Source organism: Mastigoproctus giganteus, chromosome 10 (genome assembly GCF_048544385.1).
Source record: "Mastigoproctus giganteus isolate SK-2022 chromosome 10, ASM4854438v1, whole genome shotgun sequence".
Classification (NCBI taxonomy): Eukaryota; Metazoa; Arthropoda; class Arachnida; order Uropygi; family Thelyphonidae; genus Mastigoproctus; species Mastigoproctus giganteus.
The window spans coordinates 221890011-221910284 of record NC_143584.1 but is presented as its reverse complement, the minus strand read 5'-3'; the positions used below and the strand labels follow the sequence as shown (position 1 = coordinate 221910284).

General features: G+C 34.4%; 1 protein-coding gene across 1 annotated transcript in view; it reads left to right on the top strand.

Moving 5' to 3' along the window:
- Window positions 1–20274, top strand: part of LOC150079959 (bridge-like lipid transfer protein family member 3B) — a 208838-nt gene that overhangs the window by 82750 nt on the left and 105814 nt on the right. The window contains exons 7-9 of the mRNA XM_090384043.1: window positions 5583–5749; window positions 14813–14972; window positions 17210–17305. Of these exons, the coding sequence (XP_090240169.1) occupies window positions 5583–5749; window positions 14813–14972; window positions 17210–17305 (423 nt within the window). The remainder of the gene's footprint in view (window positions 1–5582; window positions 5750–14812; window positions 14973–17209; window positions 17306–20274) is intronic.

Below are 20274 nucleotides of genomic sequence, written 5' to 3'. Positions count from 1 at the left end.
AAAAACAGAATGTGCAGCTTTGCTGAGATTTTCTATAACTTTGAGTGAAAAAAAAAAAAATTTAACTTTTGTTCAGTGCATAAAAGGTTATGCTCAAAATATCATCAATTAATTTGATTAATTGATGATTTGATTAATTGGTCTAAAATGGTTAATGCTCATAAACTGAATGGCCAGTCACTGGTGAGACTTTCACAGAAAGATTGATCTATCACTTGATATTTTAAGGGGGGGTTATTTTGGGAGAAATGAGCAAATGCCTTTGAAGTGCTACCTGATTTCAATCTCTAATATTTGGGCAAAGTCTGTTGTTATTGTTATTAGCCATGTGGTGCAAGGAAGCCTGAGGCTTATGCTGCACCAGCCAGAAAAAAAAAATAAATTCCAGAGTTACCCTGAGAGAGAGAGAGAGAGAGAGAGAGAGAGAGAGAGAGAGAGAGAGGGGGGGGGGAATCAGAAGTAGAAAGGAATCACCAAGAAAGAGAAGAATGATGATATCCAGCTCAGGACACCCTGGGTGTGCCAAGCCCATACTCACCAGATGTGAGCCCCTGGGGTTAATTTTGTATATTTTTTACATTGCGCTTTGTCAAATTTTAAAGAATATTTTGGAAAGCACCAACAGAAAGTCGCATACTTTCTAAGACTTCCGTGGCTAGTGTAATCAAGTGCACAAATTTGTAAAATGAAGTAAAAACCAATAACAGAAGATTCTATTGATTTCTTAAAACATTTATTTACATCATCCTTCTTAATTAATAAGAAAACTCTGATTAGTACAATGGCATAACGTAATAAAATTAAATGTCTGCCAAACATATATTCCCTTAATGTAAAAAAAAAAAAAAATTTCTTTCTCTGGGGCAATCCATTCATTAGGAACCACAGTGCCTCAGTGAACAGAAGAAACAAAGGACAGGAGCATTTCACTTACTCCTTAACCTTGTCATAAGGCTGGATTGAAAGAATAGTCCTATGTAATGTTAGCCTTAACATGAAGTTGAGATAATAGGACCACACCCACTCCTTTGACTAACACAAGTTTTAATTTTCATGCTGTGATTTGACTAACAGAACCATTTTTAACCAGTGAAATTTTTATGCTGAGTGGGTTTCACTCTTTTGTAATAATTTTTGATAATTCTATTTTATTTACTTCATTCATCCTTAAACAGAAATTGCAGTTATACAAGAAAATCCCAAACTGATATTTACCACTTCAAACTGTAATTACAAGATAAGTGGAATCAATAATTGTTTAACAGCCTTAAATGAATACTGATATTGCATAAGTCAAAATAATAAAGAAGCTTGCTTAACTTTAAATAACAAGTGGAAGCTGGAGCTTTGTTTCTTAACCTGGGATTTTCAGATCTCAGGGGGATATGCAAATTACTACAGAGATTTTGCTTAAAGCCAGTGTCATATGTTTCATATGCAAAACCTAAAACTTGAAACTGAAAAGTTGTCAAAATTATGCAAAATTTAAACAGTTAAAATAATTTTTCAATTCAATGTTGAAATTTAAACAATATAGATAAGCTTGAGGCAGGAATACTATTATCCTGTTTTTTCCTGTATTTTTATATCCTTGAAACATGTTCTGTATTTGTTGTAATTTTCAAATCTTGATCCAATTGGTGCAATGCAATACTAGTCATATTAATTTAAAATAACAAGTACGTAAAGTATCTCTGCCTGTTATGTGACCAACCGTTTTATTTTTTTTAATTTCATTTGATGTGTGCATTATGTCCTTTAGTTCTCATATCTTATATATTTTTATCCTCTGTTTTCCTATATCTTTGGATACTGTCCTATTTTTCTTCAACAGTTTGCCCTTTTTTAATTGTAAGACTGGTAGAAGCACTGTAAATAGCATTATTTCTTGTGGATTCACAAGAAATTCACAGCTGACTAATGATTAAGAACTGGTGGATTTGGAGATATTAGTTTTTACAATGGCATTTGGACAGGAGGTATAATTTAATTAAATTATTAATAAATAATTTAATTTATTTTGTTTATATATTTGTATTTGAATTTGTATTTATTTATGTTTCTGTATGTTTATTATACTGTTTCCATGCTAATGTTCAAATCCGTTTCTCCTGTAAAAATGTTCCTTCAAGGACCATCAGGAATGTATCTTCTCACTATAAAATTGTGCCCATGGAAAAGAATAACAGTTTGACTGGCATGAAATTTGCTAACACTGGCTTTTCCACAAATACATTATTTGTCAAAGTTGGAGTGAAATAAAATAAATGTATAATAAGAAATGTTTAGAACCTGGGTATTCCATTGAGCCAACGTAGCTAGAAAACTTGGAGGTGGAAAAAAATAAAATAAATAACTCTGAAATAAAAAATCATGAAACCTGGATATTAACATTGCACCAGCCTAGCTATAAAATTTGGAAATGGAAATAATCCTTAAACTAGAAAAAAATAAATATAGGGTGGTCAGAGTTCTTTTGCACTTTTAAAAATAACTCAAACTATACATCTCATCAAAAAATGGAAATGGTTATTTGCATTGTAATCAGTATATTGAGATTTTTTTAAACATTAAAAAAATTAGTCTGAAATTTGACCACTGGAAAGGGATTGCAAAGTGATTAATTTAGAAAAAATAGCACACAGGTTAATTTTTCACCAATCTTTATTGATGATCAAAATCCCATGTATGAACCAACATTATTTTCTAATAAACAATCAGGATGGGGGCATTGTATTCTCCACAGCTGCCTTTGTAATTTCTAGGGAATGTATACTACCACCAGATTTTTTTTGCGTCCTTCAAATATGAAAGAGTTAAAGAGAAATCTCTGTAAATGTGATGTTTCAGGTATTCCCACAGTCAAAAGTCTTCTGGTGTTATGTCACAAGCAAACTTTCAGGCTAGGAATGTAGAAAATTGAGACTTACAAGTTCATGGTTTCCATGAACTCTTCCATGGTTTCTCATTGGAGCTATTTAACATTATTGTCAATATAGGATGTTATTGCCGATATCCTACATAAAAATTATGCTTTCGTGTGAACCATGTTGATCAATCTTGAGGATAATTTATCTGCAGTAAGCTAAGATATTATATACTGGTATCTGTGCATATCTCAAAGTGCCATGAACCGTTAGTTTCAAAGACAAAGAGACCAATAATAGCATGTGCCATAAATCCATGCCATACTGTAACTTTTAATGAGTGGAGTAATTCCTCAGCATGCACATAAGGTTTTCGCTGTCTCAAATTCAACAATTTATGCCTCTCACAGATCCATCAAGTGTACTCTGTCTATCCATGAGATGTCCAACAGGTGGTTGATTGCTGGAACAAACTTCCATCTGCCATGAAAGTTGACATGTGGAAGTTGACAGCTTTAAATAAATGCAAGGCTGAACTAGATAAACTTTTAGAGTGAATGGATGGATAAAACAGGAAGAGTTTTTTTTTTGGCTGATGCTGTATAAGCTTGGTTTCTTGCACCATATGCCACTGCTAATGCTAATAGCTGGATTCTGTACAAACTTGTCAATCATTCACTGGGTAAAATCATGACAGCTTTGATAATCTTGTAGTTCCAACCAATGCTGAAGTTTGATTTCATAGGAAAATAGGTGGGAGCCTACCATTGCAACTTTACTTACCATGCTTCAGGGAATACCAGTCACATGAGACATGTAGTGACTACTATGCAATCTCAACAAATTGCCATCGACTGTTATTAGCAGATGTAGCAGTTAGGTAGCCTTTTTCAAAATGCCTTACAATATTTTGAAAAACTCTTGTCAAACAATGAGGCCTTTAGACATTTTGTGTTTGATATGCTCTAAGGACTGTAATAAGACTATTGCAATTTTTGTAATAAAGTTAAATTCTTTAATCTTTAGGCAACATTTTAAAACAAACTGGTATAAATTGCTCTTATCCCTAGTAGTCAAATCCAAACTGTTTTTTTTTTTGTTTTTTTTGGTTGAAGAAAAATCCCATATGTACCGATTACAGTGCAAAAAAAAGTTCTTAGATAGCATGATAACATGGCTCTGTTTGGAAATGAACTTTTTGGAGAAATCTGTTAGCAGCCTTTGTGTTAATATTGTTTTTCATGCAGTGCAAGGCCACTTTGTCACATTGTCTTCTGCACAAGCTCATATTTGCTTTGAACTTGCCACTGAGTAACCCAGATGGTTGGCAATTTCTAACTTCTATATGCTTGCCTTGTTTAGGCCCTAAAAGCTTTTGTATGGAACTACCTGACATAGCTGAGTGGTTAGGAGCAGGAATGCAGTAGCACACGCTCTTAGAGTGGACCAGGCCAGTGACTGTTAAATATGATTAATGTTTGTATTGATTGATTTATTGTAGCGTCCACTGACCTGGTGGTCATGCCTGAGTATAAACAAGAACATTTATCTTTCATAAGTACCTAACAGTACATATTTGATTCATCATCTCCAAACTTTTAGCATCTTTTTTGTTACTGGTTGTTTCTGCATACACAGTAGCTATTTTGAACTGGGCATCATATTATTATTATAATTAGCCATATGATGCAAGGAAGCCTGAGGCTTTTGCTGCACCAGCCAAAAAAATAAAATAAAATTCTGAGTTACCCCTGAGAGAGAGAGAGAGAGAGAGAGAGAGAGAGAGAGAGAGAGAGAGAGAGAGAGTCAGTCAGTCAATCAGTCAGAAATAGAAGGGAATCACCAAGAAAGAGAAGAATGATGATATCCAGCTCAGGGCCCTGGGTGTGCCAAGCCTATACTCACCAGATGTGATCCCCTGCACATCATAGTCCTTCAATTTCTACACCTTGTTTCATTATGGTTTCCCATATCCATTCACCTATATTTGCATCTACATTTATGATGAAGTTTTTAGGGAGTTCTGTTTTCATATCCTGTCAGAGATGGAAAGAATTCTTTGATGCATTTTCAGTTTAATGGCTCTAAATAATTAGCTAGTCAATCTCAGAGGGAGTGGAGTATTCTCCATGAGTTATGAGTTTTTCAGCCTGTACAATATGGAAATACTCCACTTCCATATGAATTGAATACTATGTGACTTTGAGCAGAATGGCTACATAGTGTGCCAAAAATTCCAAAACACCAACCACATATTGAAATAAAAATAACTCTCCATCAGAAAATCCTAGTATCCCCACCCAACTAGAATTGCAAATTTGGTTTGGATGGACTATAAACACCGATGTTCAATCACTCTTGTCAGAATTCTAACCCACCACACACACACACACACTTGTGCCTCTATTTCATTTCCATTTGAATTGTAAGGGTTCTAAAAAAAAACCCAAAACTCATTAAAAGTATAAATCTTTAGTCTACAACTCCACCTGAGCTGTTTTATTGCCAGTTTAACAGTTAAAAGATGTTACACGTTTTTTTCTGTTAACATTGTTGGTAGAACTTGTGGAAATCAGATCAGGAAAAATAAGAATTCACTAGAAAGAAAGATTAATTAATGCAATATATAGATAATAAGATAATATGTGGGTTTATTTTTTATAGATCAGCAGTTATGAAATGGTTTTTTATTCAGTTTATTTTTGTTGTTCACAGACTGTAGTGTAGTTAGCTCTCGAATGGTGCTAATTCTGGATGATCTCTTATGGGTTCTTACTGATGCTCAACTGGTGGCAGCTCTTCATTTTGTGCAGTCTCTCAGTGGACTTGTCCACAAAGCTACTCAAGTAACTCAGAAAGTAAAAGCAAAACATAAATTGGAGGTACCAAAATCATTTCTGCTTTTTATGTTATTCTGTGTTTTTATGATTATGCATGCAAATAATAAGAGGTATTAATGTGGTGGTCTTAACTAATATAGAATTAATTTTAATAACATTCAGTATTTTTGACAGGTATTGAACAAAGTCAGTACCTATTTTCTACCAAATACTAACCAAACCTAAAACGTTTGAACTTGTGTTTATAGTTTATCCCCATCTCCAAACCAAAAGGCAATGCAATCTGTTATCATTGGGATTGTGATTAGTTCCCATCTTGAAATGCTTTACTACTAATATGGTCCCTTCAGTGCCTTCACCAAAATTCATAAATGCCACATCACACTGTAATCATTTGACCCCATCCATATGCTGCTTTCTCAACATCTGGAATGACAACTGTATATAAAAAAATTATTAATATTTTGTATTGGTATAGTACAGGTTGACATTCACTCATTCATGTAAAGATTTGAAAATTTTTCTATACTGATTTTATTCACTATTCTGCTTATCTGCATCATGTATGCTTTAGCAAGACTTAAAAACTTCTTCCATTCTTTTATTAATTTACTATTTTATAAACCTTTGTTTTATAATTTTTTGTTTATTTTATCACAAACTTTTTCCCTCACAAATCTATACTTTCCTTACGTTGAAAAAGTATTGTTTGCATATTGCTGCTAATTTTTTAGCTATTCTGCCCGCTATATATTATTTTATTTATTTATGACAAAAGGCAGTAATTTCTTTTGAAAATATCCCCGAATTATTCTATAAAAAAAAAAATCCTTTACAATGGGAATCATGATGAAAGAAAAAGAATTGAATGTTGTGTTGATTGAAAATTATTATAATACTACAAATAAGTAATGTTCTAATTTTTTGAAATGTTCTAAATATCGTCTGGAAGAGATAAAGCTTTACTTCTTACCATTGTACGTAATAAAACGCAGCAAATCTTGAACTATTGAAAAATTGTCTAATTCAAATAAATGACAATAATTCATCAGGAAAGTAGACAGTTAATTAAAAGATAATTGTATTATTCTGAGGTGACAACCTCAGAATAATACATAATTTGAGGTGGCAATTAATGTGATGTTTAAACTAGCTTGTTATAAAATTTAGATGAGTGTAATGAAAGGTTTGAAGATACAAATAGTAGCCTGCTATAAACAGGCTATTTTTACCTTCATATCTTTAATTTGCTCATATGAATATTTAAAATAAGGTAACCTCTATTTTTGGTGGATACCTTGTGGTATTTCAAGTAAATATCAATTTACCTTTAATTAATAAGCCTAATGCTGAGGTTCATTATTATTATACTCTTTTTTTTTACCATTCCACCATATTATAATGACCTGTGTGGTATGTCCTAATGATTTCTCATAAACATAAGCTATTTTACATTCATAATGACCTTGGAAGGTGAACAAATTCCAAATTCTCTATAATAAAAAACCCCAAAAATTTCCACCACTCCTATCATGTTTTTTTACCTTTTCATTACAGTATTCACATTTCAAAATGAAAGAGCTAATTTCAAAAAAACTAATTTATTGATGCTAATGGTGAGTTTGCAGGTCGACTGTGAGAAATTGCTGTTTGGCAAAATAAAATTAACTTCGACTGAGATTCATTTCATTATACAAGTGTATATAGACTAAATGATTTCATTATGATCCCTATAAAGTACATAGCTTTGCCAATTGTAGACAAAATTAAGATTTTACAATCTATAGATAATGCTGTGTATGTTATAAGACTGACATGAGTACGTTTTTCGCTGTTCTGAAAGATCCAAAAAAGATCGATCGAAGGCTTAGAGAAATCTGTTATATCCAAAATATCCCGAATTTGGAATGACCAATGAAGATGCATGCAAAAAAAACATTCCCATAACGTAAATCTATTCTAAAGCTGAATTGTTTGTTTGCACACGATAAATGTTGAAGATGTCTGACCACTCGGCCACCGTAGCCAAGTAGTCAGGCACGAGGGTACATAAGTGCAATGCCTCGAGTGACTGGGATTAAAGCTAATGATTGCTAAATATGGTGCTGTTTCTTGTATTCTGTCTATCTTGTGAACTCTTCTTACCATGTAGTCGTATGGAATATAAACAAAAAATTTATTTATTTATTTTACTTTACTTGTTCCAAGGTGACTCTTAGCAGTCCTTGAAATCTCCAGCACCTTGCTTTCCATGCTGCTGCTCATTCCAGTAGAAGCAGTGCAAGAATCACTTCCACCTCTGCCTGTGGCTACTGTTAATTGATTAGTCTGTGTATCCACCCCCTCCAAGCTAGCAGTTTTCCAACTCACTTAACATTGCCTCGATAGCATCAACAAATATTCTTGCATTAAGTGTATCCCATCCCTGTAGAAGCACTCTCCTGTTAACAAGCTCAGACCATGCTGAGAAAAATTCTACCCCATGAACCTTGTACAATCTCTCTCCAGGGCTGAATTGAAAGGCTCTCATCATATACTCTCTCCTATTATGTCTGGGCAGAATTGCAGACGCTTTCAAATTTAACCCTAACTCGCAACTTTTTTTCAACATTGGCTTGTATTTGTTAAGTAAGTGTGCAGTTCTCTTACTCTTAATGCCAACGTGTACAACAATATTACCTTTTATGCCCTTAAAAGATATCTGTTGTACAGTCAACTTTTGCCCCTGGCAGACTTGCTTGGTTGTATTCCACCTATCCTTTTTGCACAATATATTTCCCTGACAATAGAGTCACTGACAACAACCAGCTCTGTGGGACTAGCACATTCTGCCTTGAGGATTGTCACTGTTTTTTCCCGATTATCAAGTGCAAGCTCTGTTGATGTGGGCAGCTGAGAGCTTGATGGGGCCCCCAGTTTAATTCCTTCAAGAGCATCCACCCTCTTCTTCAAGCTGTCATAAAGACCCATAACAATGCTGAGTTGGTGCCGAATATCCTCACACTCCTTACATCAAGCACACATACAAAGACATCTCCCTTGGCAATATCATGTCCTATTCCTGATAGTTCTGCAATCATCAAACATGCCGTACATCTCATAAGGGTGTGATTTGGAAGACAACTCCCTCAGTTTTCTCCAGTGCCACAACACACCCACTATCTTGAGTCCTTTGCTTTGCCGCTCTGGTCTGAGGCATAATTTTTGTTCAAATTCAGTATAATTAAAAATACTTCACTAAACAAATGTATCTAATGCAGTAATAACACTATGCACTTCATTATTCTATGAAGTTTACATTATTAATTATATATAATTAAAATTTGAATATTCTTATTGATACACCAGTTACACAGCAATAATATTACTACGCTGCCAAGGTTGCATAATATGTATTAGGCTATACTATTATGCTTGAAAGTTGTAAGTTAATTTTAATATATAACAAAATTATCAAACTAATCTAAGTGATTCGAAGTTTAGTGGTATCTATTTACCACAATTTAAAAAAAAAATTTGGATTTCCTTATCATTCACTCTATAACTATAGCAATGGCACCAGATTCAAATGATACAAAGGTTCTACATATATTAAGTAGTAACCTACAAAATACAGTAAACCCCCGCTATTCGCGGTATCTGTATTCGCGGTTTCACATATTCGCGATCGCTGATTTAATATAAAATGAAACCTAAAAAATGTGAATATTATCCGCCATAAAAAAACATGGGCGTGGCTAAAATTATCTTTCCCGGTCAAAACAGCGCTCAGTGAGTGGGGGGAGAGGGGTGACAAAATCGCGAGCGTGCATGTTTTTCACTAATCCTTGTTCAGTATGTGTTATGCGCTTGTAATGGAAGTTTTCGTCGTTTGCTTTTAATTTATATGCTTATAAATTGAATAAATTTATCAATTTATAAATTGATATGCTTACAAAATTGATAAATCTACCATTTTGCAGTGTAAAACAGACTTTTTCGAGTGTGTTAACGGACGAAAGTGACTTTATTGTGGACAAGTTCTTTCTAACTCGTGCAAAAATATGGCTACGAATAACAAGAGAAATGTGAAAATATCAAAGAAGGTGATGACATTAGTGAATAAAATTGAGTTATTAGACAAAATTTCTAATGTTGAAAGTGTCTCCTCAGTGGCAAAACATTATAAAATCAATGAGTCAACGGTACGATCAATGAAAAAATCCGCCGTAGTGTCCGTGAAAACACGCTAATTGCTTCAAAAATTTGCTCTGTAACTCATGATGTTAAATTAGAAAAAATGGAAAACGCTTTAAATCTGTGGATAGAAGACCAAACTCAAAATAAAATTCCATTAAGTTCACTCACCATTCGTGAAAAGGCAAAACTCCTTTATCAACACTTTAGCGAAACTGGTGATAGCACTGGCGGGATAAGTTTTTTTGCTAGCAAAGGCGCTGGTTTGAAAGATTAGTTTGAAATTTCTAATAAATATTACATTTAATATTAAATTGTTTCTTATTTTCATTTCGATGCTATATGCTTGCATTTCACTATGTACTGTCTATGTACATAGTCATATTATGAAGGTACATATAATACATACATAGACAAAATTTTAGACTAGTTTTTCTTATATATTTCATACTTTGGAACGGAACCCCTTTATTACTATGGGAGCCATAACTCAGTATTTACGGCATTTCTCCGGAACGTAACCCCCGCGAATAGCTGGGGTTTACTGTATTCTGAATAAGATTATACTATATTGTATTAGAAGAATTGCATTAAATATTCAGGCTTTTTTTGGCCTTTTGATGATTTTATTGAATAATCAATGTAACATCTTTTTGATATAGCGACCATTTTTCTCATTCCCTGGGAGGAGGGGGGTTCGCTATAAAGAGTTTCAACTGTATTTCAAATGACTCTCCTGTTCAAATTAAAAAATTCCTTCCTGTAATTGATGATTTCTCTAGCTTAAACTGACTGACTTCCATTGTTTTCATTGTCATTAAAATTCAGTTTTAAAAAGAAACTTAAAATAAAAAAATGCTCTACTCTGCAATTTAGAATCCAAAAGACTATCTCTACCATTTATATTTTTATCTCCCCCTCGTCCCCCCAACTTCTGAAATTACTAAATAGAAAAAAATGGATAATAAAATGAAATGCTTAAAAAATATATATATATATTCATTGTCAGGAATTATACATCATTGCAAATACTTTGCTACTGCTGATCTCTACTAAATAAACTTAACAACTAAAAAAAAATATGAGGGGGGGGGTTCAAAAAAGATGTATTCACCCCAAAGTAGTTATAATAGAAAGATGAAATTTGTTGTGTAATACTTTGAAATCTCTACAGCAAACATACAAATTTTGAGTTCAGATCTGACAATTCATTTTTTTTATTTGCAGTGCTGAATGCATGTAGTGTCACAGTGGATAAAGTGTAATACAGGTCAGTCATTTGGTCAGTTCCTCTTTATGCAAAGGAAAATACCTAGGGAAAATAATGGAATCACTGGTTAAAGATGCATTGCAGGATCATCTAGACTAGACTGTAGTAATAATTGTTCAGACACAGCATGGGTTAAGGGAAAGTCTTGTCTGACAAATTTGATTGGATACTATGATGTGGTCACAAAGGAACTGGATGCAAAAAATAATTTTGATATCATATGCCACCTGAATTTCAGAAAAGTTTTTGACACTGTTGCACATGGAAGACTACTGAATGGATTGGAGCAGTGTGGTATTAAGGATAAGTTGCTACAATAGATAAAAGGGTGGTTGAGCGGAAGAAAACAAAGAATGGTAATTAATGGTTGCTGCTCTTCATGGACTAATGTTATTAATGGAGACCCCCAGGGTTCAGTGTTGGGCCCTCTGTTGTTTTGTTTGTTATTGTTATTTGGTTTTTAGGAGCATTAGCAACTAAGGCCATATTGCTCCAGGATATGCGGTGGTCATTCTCTGACCTTTCCGCATCCTCCGTATTTGGTGATGACGGGCTCGAACCCTGATCTAATCAAGAAGAGTGTGCTACGCACTGCTGCTCCTTCCCACCTGGCTACGGAGGCGCCTCTGTTGTTTTGTATATTTATCAGTGATAATGATGAAAGTATATCAGGCTTAATGTCAAAATTTGCAGATGATACAATGGTTGGCAAGGTTGTTAATGACATTAAAATCAGTGTGCTACTGCAACAGGATCTAGAAAATTTGGGCAGATGGGCTGAGAAGTGGCAACTGAAGTTTAACATTCACAAATGCAAAGTACTGTATATGGGTAGAAGTAACCTCAGAGAAATGTACCAACTGTGTGGTACTACACTTAGGGTGGTAGAAAATGAAAAAGACTTGTGCAGTCAGATATGAAATTTTCTGACCGGTGCAGACAGGCTGCCAGAGTGGGTCAATGATATACAGGATTTTTCCTAGTGGTGAAAAGGAGGTGATTATCCCTTTGTATAAGGCAATGGTCTGGCCACACCTTGAGTACTGCATACAGGTCTGGAAGCCTCATTTTAGGAAGGATGTAAAGTTGCTTGAGCAAGTATAGAGGAGGGCAGCAAGATTGGTGAAGGGAACAAAAGGGTGGTCTTACCAAGAAAGGCTTAAGTTTGGCAAATTGCAGCATCTGGAGACTAGGCACCTGCGATGTGATCTGATTGAGGTGTATAAGCCTTGAATGGGTTGAGCAGGCTCAATTCTGATAGAATTCTTCCTCTTGGTCAGATTACAAACTTGAGGGAGCATAAATTCAAATTGAGGAAAGACAGTTATAGAATAGATTTGCCTTTAGCCAGCAGCTAGTTGAATGCTGGAACAAACTTGTATCTGTTGTTGTGAAAGTTGAGAGCTTAAATAAATTCAAGGAGAAACTGGACAAACATTTAAAGGGAATGGATGTGTGAAGTTTTTTTTTTTTTTTTTTTTGTTTTTTTGGGGTGATGCTATATAAGCTTACTTTCTTATATCACATGCCTCGATTACTACTACTACTAGCCACAACAGTTCACGAAGAAATTGTCACAGTTTATGAAGAAGAATGCCAGCTTCTGCATGGTGAGAGCTTGATGAGGCCTCCCAATTTAATTCCTTCGAGAGCATTCACCCACCCTGTTCTTCAAGCTGTCATAAAGGACCATAATAACATCGAGTTATTGCCCAATATCCTCGCACTCCTTACATCGAGCACACACAAAGCCATCCCCCTCCCCCCTTGGCAATATGTCCTATTCCTGATAGCTCTGCAATCATACGACATTCTGTACATCTCATAAGGGAGGGATTTGGCATTGAAATTAACACTTTAAATGGCTTAAGAAATGGGAGCTCCTTTTACAAAAATGGCAAAGCTGGTGGAATTGTTCGGAAAGGGTAGAATAACATTCAAATTTTTCCCCTTATGTTAATGGTCTAAATTATATTAAACCAATCTGGTTAGTACGTAATCTACGTTGTACATTCTTATTTAACAGGGCATGGATAATTTTTTGCTAAACTGTGAATAGTCTTGGAATTGTAGAAAGATGCAACCATACGTATGGTGATCTAGAAACATGGGAACATATTGTTTTTAATTGTGCTGATTTAATGAATAATATTGATAATGTAACTCATCTGGTGGATGGGATTGAGCTATTATGTATTAAAGCAGTGGAAAAAGGAATATTCTTTTGCAATTAGAAGAATAATGGATGAATTGGTGGACTATACTCTTCTTCCGTAGCCGAGTGGTCAGGAGCGGGAGTGCAGTAGCACTTGCTCTTTGAGTAGACTGGGGTTCAAGCCTCTGACTGCCAAATACGGTCGATCTGCCAACCCACACTGGACCAGCTTGACAGATTATGGTCCATTTCCCTCAGCATGAATTGTTGAGGCAGCTTTCATCCTGCAGTGGGTTGATAAGGGCTGCAGTTTACCTTTTACTCTTCTATTTACATGGAATAGTATGTTGTTTTTTATATAGGAACAGAGAAATTTCTTTGCAGAGGTGGACAGGATGTCGGTACTCTGTTTCCTTCATGGGTGGGTGTCCACTTCTGCTCCTGCCAATCCAGTTGTCAAGAAGACTTAATTGTTGTTTTTCATGGGTTTGATCCTGCAGTATCACCTTCTTCCAGCTTGGTTTTGCTGGTTAATATGAGTAACTTCTGTGGAGCTCTCTGACTGCTGGTGGATGTTTGTTCCTTGAACTGTTTATCTTTGGGAGATTACCAGTGATGATCAGTCTCTACGATGTGATGTTCATCTGTGTCTCTTCATTGGTTTCTGTTGTAGCCTGCTTGTCCAGTTCGTTGTCCTGTAGCTGATGAGATGACCATTGCATAGTACAGTTTATTTTTCATGTGTTAATTGAATTAATTGTTGATATACAAAGTTTCATGTATATAAGAATATTGTTAATATTTGTATACTGTACCATGTCTATATGTATCGCAGATTTTCCAGATTTTTCGGCTAGGGTCCGCTTTACTCAGTAAATGAAATAAAATGAAATGAAATGTATCCTCCAAAAGGCAAAGGTTCAGCCAAGTGCCTGAAAGGTTATGCTGTCAGTTTTTTGCAATCAGCATGGTGTAATACTAATAGATTACCTTCAAAGGACTGTACTGTGATGGCAAAGTATTATTCCAACCTCCTCATAAAGCTTTGTGCTGCTGTAAAAGAAAAAAGGTGGGAAGAGCTGTCAAAAGTTGTGCTCTTGCTCCAGAATAGTGTGCCTATGAATGTGGGGGATTTGAAATGTTGTGGCCTTCTGCTTATTCCACCAACCTTGCACCCTTGGATTTCTTCCTTTTTCCTGCCCTGAAATCCTTTCTTTGTGGTGAACATTGCTGCTGATGATGAAGTGATTTCTGCTGCCGAGTCCTGGTTTGAAGAATAGAAATAGGCTTCTTTTATGCTTTCAAGACTTATATAACTAAATATTAGCAGATATTGATTTCCAGATAAATATCTGCCAATATTTGATTATTTAAGACTGACAAATATGAAAGAAGTATACTGCTATTGTTTTGTATACTCTTAAAGAATTGTATTTTTTTTTAATAAGTTGTGTGATTACAGATATTTTTAAAAAACTTTTTTTTCTCTCTGAATAAAATTCAGCACCAACAGCAGCCAGATAAATTTCAAGAAAAGGGCCACCATACAAAATCAGCTAGCAAGCTGTCACCAATATTTACTCGCCACGATGTTGTGGAAACGTCTCATCACATTTTATGTAGTCGGATTGATTTACATCTGTGTGATGATTTAGATCCCAAAGGTAAACTCAATTGACTTCCTTTTTAGGGTATGTAATTTTTATTTAAAATAATCAACTTTTATCTCAATTTTCTAAGTATGTTCTAAGAAGTAGAGATTTTTTCTATGAGTATTTTCAAAGTAGTAGAGAAACACTACAAATCATCATGATACGTTTAACATTTGCATATAATTAAACATTTTAAGACTAATATATACTTCCCTACTTTAGTATGATCTTAAAGTAAAATGTAGACATTGTCTGAAAATTTACATATTACTTTACTGAATGATGTTGCCATCAAAGTATTATCAAGGATTTAATAAAAACTTTGTTTTGATTTCAGTATATTGTGCAATCTAGAGATATGCCATATAACAATAGTGTTGTTTAAGCGAAACTTTTATTTTAGTAATACATATATATTACATATATATATATAACTTGGTAATTTTACTCAGCAATAGTACTCAGTAATTTGCCTGTTCTTTCTATCTTTACATTATATATATATATATATATATATATATATATATATTTCCAAGTATGACAAAGCAAATATTAAATGTTATAATAAATATAAATATTATAATAAATACTAAGTAGTCACATAACCAATTAATGCCATCTAGGACGATTAAACATTAAATCGGTCTGTATGAATATGAGTTAAGTTAATAATGGTAAGAGTTTTTTTTTTTTTTTTTAAATGGTAAGAGTTTTTTAAAAAACTCTTACCATTATTAACTTAACTCATATATATATATATATATATATATATAATATTAACAGAGAACATAAGTAATTCCAATATTGAAACATTTTTAGTATTTATATGATAGCATTGATATTATATGAAATCAATATGAAATATAAAAAAATTCAAAGATCAAAAGAAAGACAAAGGTTAAATGTAATTTGGACTTCACTTATTCATATTCTCTCTCTCTCTCTCTCTGTGCGCACATGCAGTCTGCAAGAGTAGCTCATGGTGTCTTATCAATGATATGCAGGAATTTTTCTAGGAGAGATAAAGTTGATTATCCCCTTGTATAAGGCAACAGTCATACCACACTTTGAATATTATATACAGGTTTGGAGGCATCATTTTAGGAAAGATGTAGAGCTGCTGGAATGAGTACAGAGAAGGGTAATGAGAGTGGTGAATGGAGCAAAGAGTTGCTCTTATGAAGAAAGCTTAAATTCTGCAAATTGCAGTGTCTGGAAACTAGGCACCTGCGAAGTGATCTGATTGAGGTGTATAAGGCCTTGAATGGTTCAAGCAAGCTCTCAATGCTGATGGGATTCTTCCTCTTGCCCATTTTTTTTTTTTGGCTGATGCTAATAAGTTTTATTGCTATTACTACCATAACATTACTTTTCTCTGCAGAATTTATTGTTCATTACTGATTAAAATAATCCAATGCTTTAGTATTATCATTCCCTCCCCATCTTCATCAGAATTAATCTAGTTTTCTCCATTATAAGGAGAAAACTGGATTAAATCTGATTTCTCCTTACATGTACAGTCAACTGTTGTACATATGTAGAAATAATTTAGATTATTTCCATCATTTGTCTTTGGTTGCTACCAAAGTTCCAATCATTGTCAGCCAACTTTAGTAATATGGAAATTGGTTGTAGAAAAAATTTAATTTAATATAATATTTTGAGCTCCCATGAACAAGATTTTGTACTTGCTTCATGTCCATAAGCAGCACTCCTTGGTCATGGATCTTATGCTGAGATTATTACTACTTGTGATTAGGATTGTTTGAGAAAATTTTTATTATTAAAGCTGGTATATATTACTTATTGTGGTATAATAAATTTGTTCAGGATAGGGAAAATAGTAAATGCAGATAGATTCACAGTCCTACTTATGAAGTTTACTGATGAAAATAAAGCTCTTGAAAAATAAAGTTTCTAATGCTATATGTGATCAACCAGTAAAAACTGTGATCTCTGCTTGTCTGTTGAATTTAGGGCTCATAGAGAAATGAGTAGAGACATACTGTTTACTCCCCAAAAAAGCAGGGGAATATTTTAAAATTTATCCTATTTCATCTTGAATTTAGTAACCATTTTAGAGTTATTACTAATTATTAATAACAAAAAAAAAAAAGTGATTTTTGTATAATTTAACTTCTGTGTAATTTAAATACATGAAATAAATTATTTGATAAATACCTTGAGAAATATATGAATATTGCTCTACTTTTATATATTTCAATATTATTTCCCTCATGCTTTTCTAGATGGTAGGTCACAGCATCCTGGTTTAAAAGGCGGTGGTGCTTTACAAGTGTCCTTGCAGAAATTAGTTATGGATTATTATCCATATCATCGCGCATGTAAGTGTTTACTTTTGTTTAGCACACATGATAAAAATCTGTTTAGAATTTGAATTTTAATTTCATCTCTACCAACTTTTATGGATTTCCTGGTAGATATAAGCTGGTCGGTCACAAAGGAGATTAGGCAGGCAAAGGCAGATTATGAGAAATCCTTGGCAAAGGATGCAAAGAAAAACAGAAAAGAGTTCTTTATCTATGTAAACTCTAGAAGTAAAGGGATGAATCAGATTGGTCCACTGGATATTGATGGTTCAACTGTTGAGGTTCCTGCTCAGGTGACTAACAAACTGAATGAATATTTTGCATCTACATTCACACATGAGGAGTTATTCAGGAAGGGGAATGGCAGAGGTGAAGTAAATTCTGGCAGTGAGCTAGATGATTTTGTAATAACTGAGAGGAAAGTGGAGGAGAAATTGTTGAGGATAAACATAAAAAAGGCACCCGGGATGGATGGGAGCTATCCAGTTACATTAAAGAGGCAGCAAAGGAAGTAAGCAAATCCTAAGCCATAATTATGAGAGCTTCTTTGGACTCAGGGGAGGAACCCATGAACTGGAGATGTACAAATGTGACCCCAATTCACAAAGGAGGATCAAAGGCTGACACAAGTAATTATAGACCTGTGAGTTTAACTTCTGTTCTAGGAAAATTAATGGAGGCACTGGTTAAAGAAGCACTGCAGGATCATCTAGAAAAGACTTCAGTTATAGCTCGGACACAGCATGGTTTTGTTAAGGGAAAGTCTTGCCTGACCAATTTAATTGGATACTATGATGTGGTCACAAAGGAACTGGATGCAGGAAATAACTTTGATATTATATATTTGCATCTTAGAAAGGCTTTTGATACTGTTGCATATGGAAGACTGCTGAACAAATTGGAGCAATGTGGCATTGGAGACAAATTGCTGCTATGGATAAAGGGATGGTTGAGTGGGAGAAGACAGAGTGGTAATCAGTGGACACTGCTCATCGTGGAGTAATGTTATTAGTGGAGTCCCTTAAGGTTCAGTGTTAGGTCCATTGTTGTTTTCTGTATTTATAAATGATACTGATAATGGTATATCACACTTAATGTCCACTTTTGCAGAGGATACGAGGTTGGCAGGGTCGTTATGGACACTAATGACGCTATGCTGCTGCAACAGGATCTGGAAAGGTTGAGCAAGATAGGCTGAGAGGTGGCAAATGAAGTTTAACATTGACAAATGTAAAGTACTACATATGGAAGCAGTAACCCCAGAGTAACGTATCAACTCAATGATATTCTTTTGCGGCACACAAAGGTGCCGCAACAACATTCTTGGGGTGCTGTGTAATTTGGGTTTAAGTTACTTAAAGTTATTATTATTATTTTGAAATTTATATATTTATTTCATTATAAAAGGGTGCATTTTAAAGGATACAGTACAATATCCATTGTGCCGTATCTTTTTAATTTTGTGGTGATCTATAATTGATCTTTATTTAGTACCTCTATATAAAGAATAAAATTATTATATAGGTATATATTAAAAGGTTGAAAACCACTGTGCTAGGTATTTCATTTGTCCTAGGGGTGCCATGAAAACATTACTGGGACACTAAGGGCGCTGTGAACCGAGAAAGGTTGGGAACCTCTACTACACTAACAGTGGTAGAGAACAAAAAGGTAATTGTACAAGCAAATATGAAGTTTTCTGAGCAGTGCAGACAGTCTGCAACAGGATCTGGAAAGGTTGAGCAGATGGGCTGAGAGGTGGCAAATGAAGTTTAACATTGACAAATGTAAAGTACTACATATGGGAAACACTAACCTCAGAGCAACGTGTCAACTGTGTGGTACTACACTGACAGTGGTAGAGAATGAAAAGGACCTGGGGGTAATTGTGCAGGCAGATATGAATTTTTCTGAACAGTGCAGACGGGCTGCAAGGGTAGCTAATGGTGCCTTGTCAATGATATACAGGAATTTTTCTAGCAGGGATAAGGAGGTGATTATTCCCTTGTATAAGGCAGTGGTCAGGCCACATGTTGAGTACTGTATACAGGTCTGGAGGCCTCATTTCAAAAGGATGTAGAGCTGCTGGAATGAGTACAGAGAAGGGCAACAAGATTAGCGAATGGAACAAAGGGTTGCTCTTATGAAGAAAGGCTTAAGTTTTGGAAATTACAGTGTCTGGAGACTAGGCACCGGTGAAGTGATCTGATAGAGGTGTATAAAGCCTTGAATGGTTTGAGCATGCTCAGTGCCGATGGGATTCTTCCTCTTGCTCAGAATAATCACCTGAGAGTGCATAAATTCAAATTGAGGAAAGACAGATGTATGATAGATGTGCGGAAATTTGCCTTTAGCCAGCGGGTAGTTGGTTGGTGGAACAGACTTCCATCCCTTGTTGTGGAAGTTGATAGCCTAAAGAAATGTAAGGCTCAGGTGAACAGGTATTTTGAATGAACGGAGGGCTGAAATGGGAATGGGTTTTTTTTTTTTTTTTTTTTGGCTGATGCTGCATAAACTTGCTTTCTTGCATCATATAATTATAATTTGCATCATATAACTATTTAAAAAACCATAAAATCTTTTATGGTTTTTTAAATAGTTTGCTTTTCCTTCAATATTGATTTCTAAAATACTACTTTTTTTAAAACTCATTTCAAAAGGAATTGGTATACATATACATTTATAAAAAGAAGAAAGAAAAAAAAAAAAAAAAGCATTTAAGGATGCCTCTGCTTTATATATTTGATTACATTTGCTACAATGGTCAGAATTTTATGAATGAACATGCCATTTAATAAAAGATATAAACTTAATTTCTTTAATTAATAATGTAATTTCCTTAATTTTGTTCATTCATTATTTATACTTTGTTTTTGTGGTTGTGAAAAAAAGTCCAGCAGTAGTTGCATTGTGTTACTTTAAAAAGAAACAGTGCTTGGTGACAAAAGCATGTAGTATTATTTTCAAGAATGGAATTCAGATCA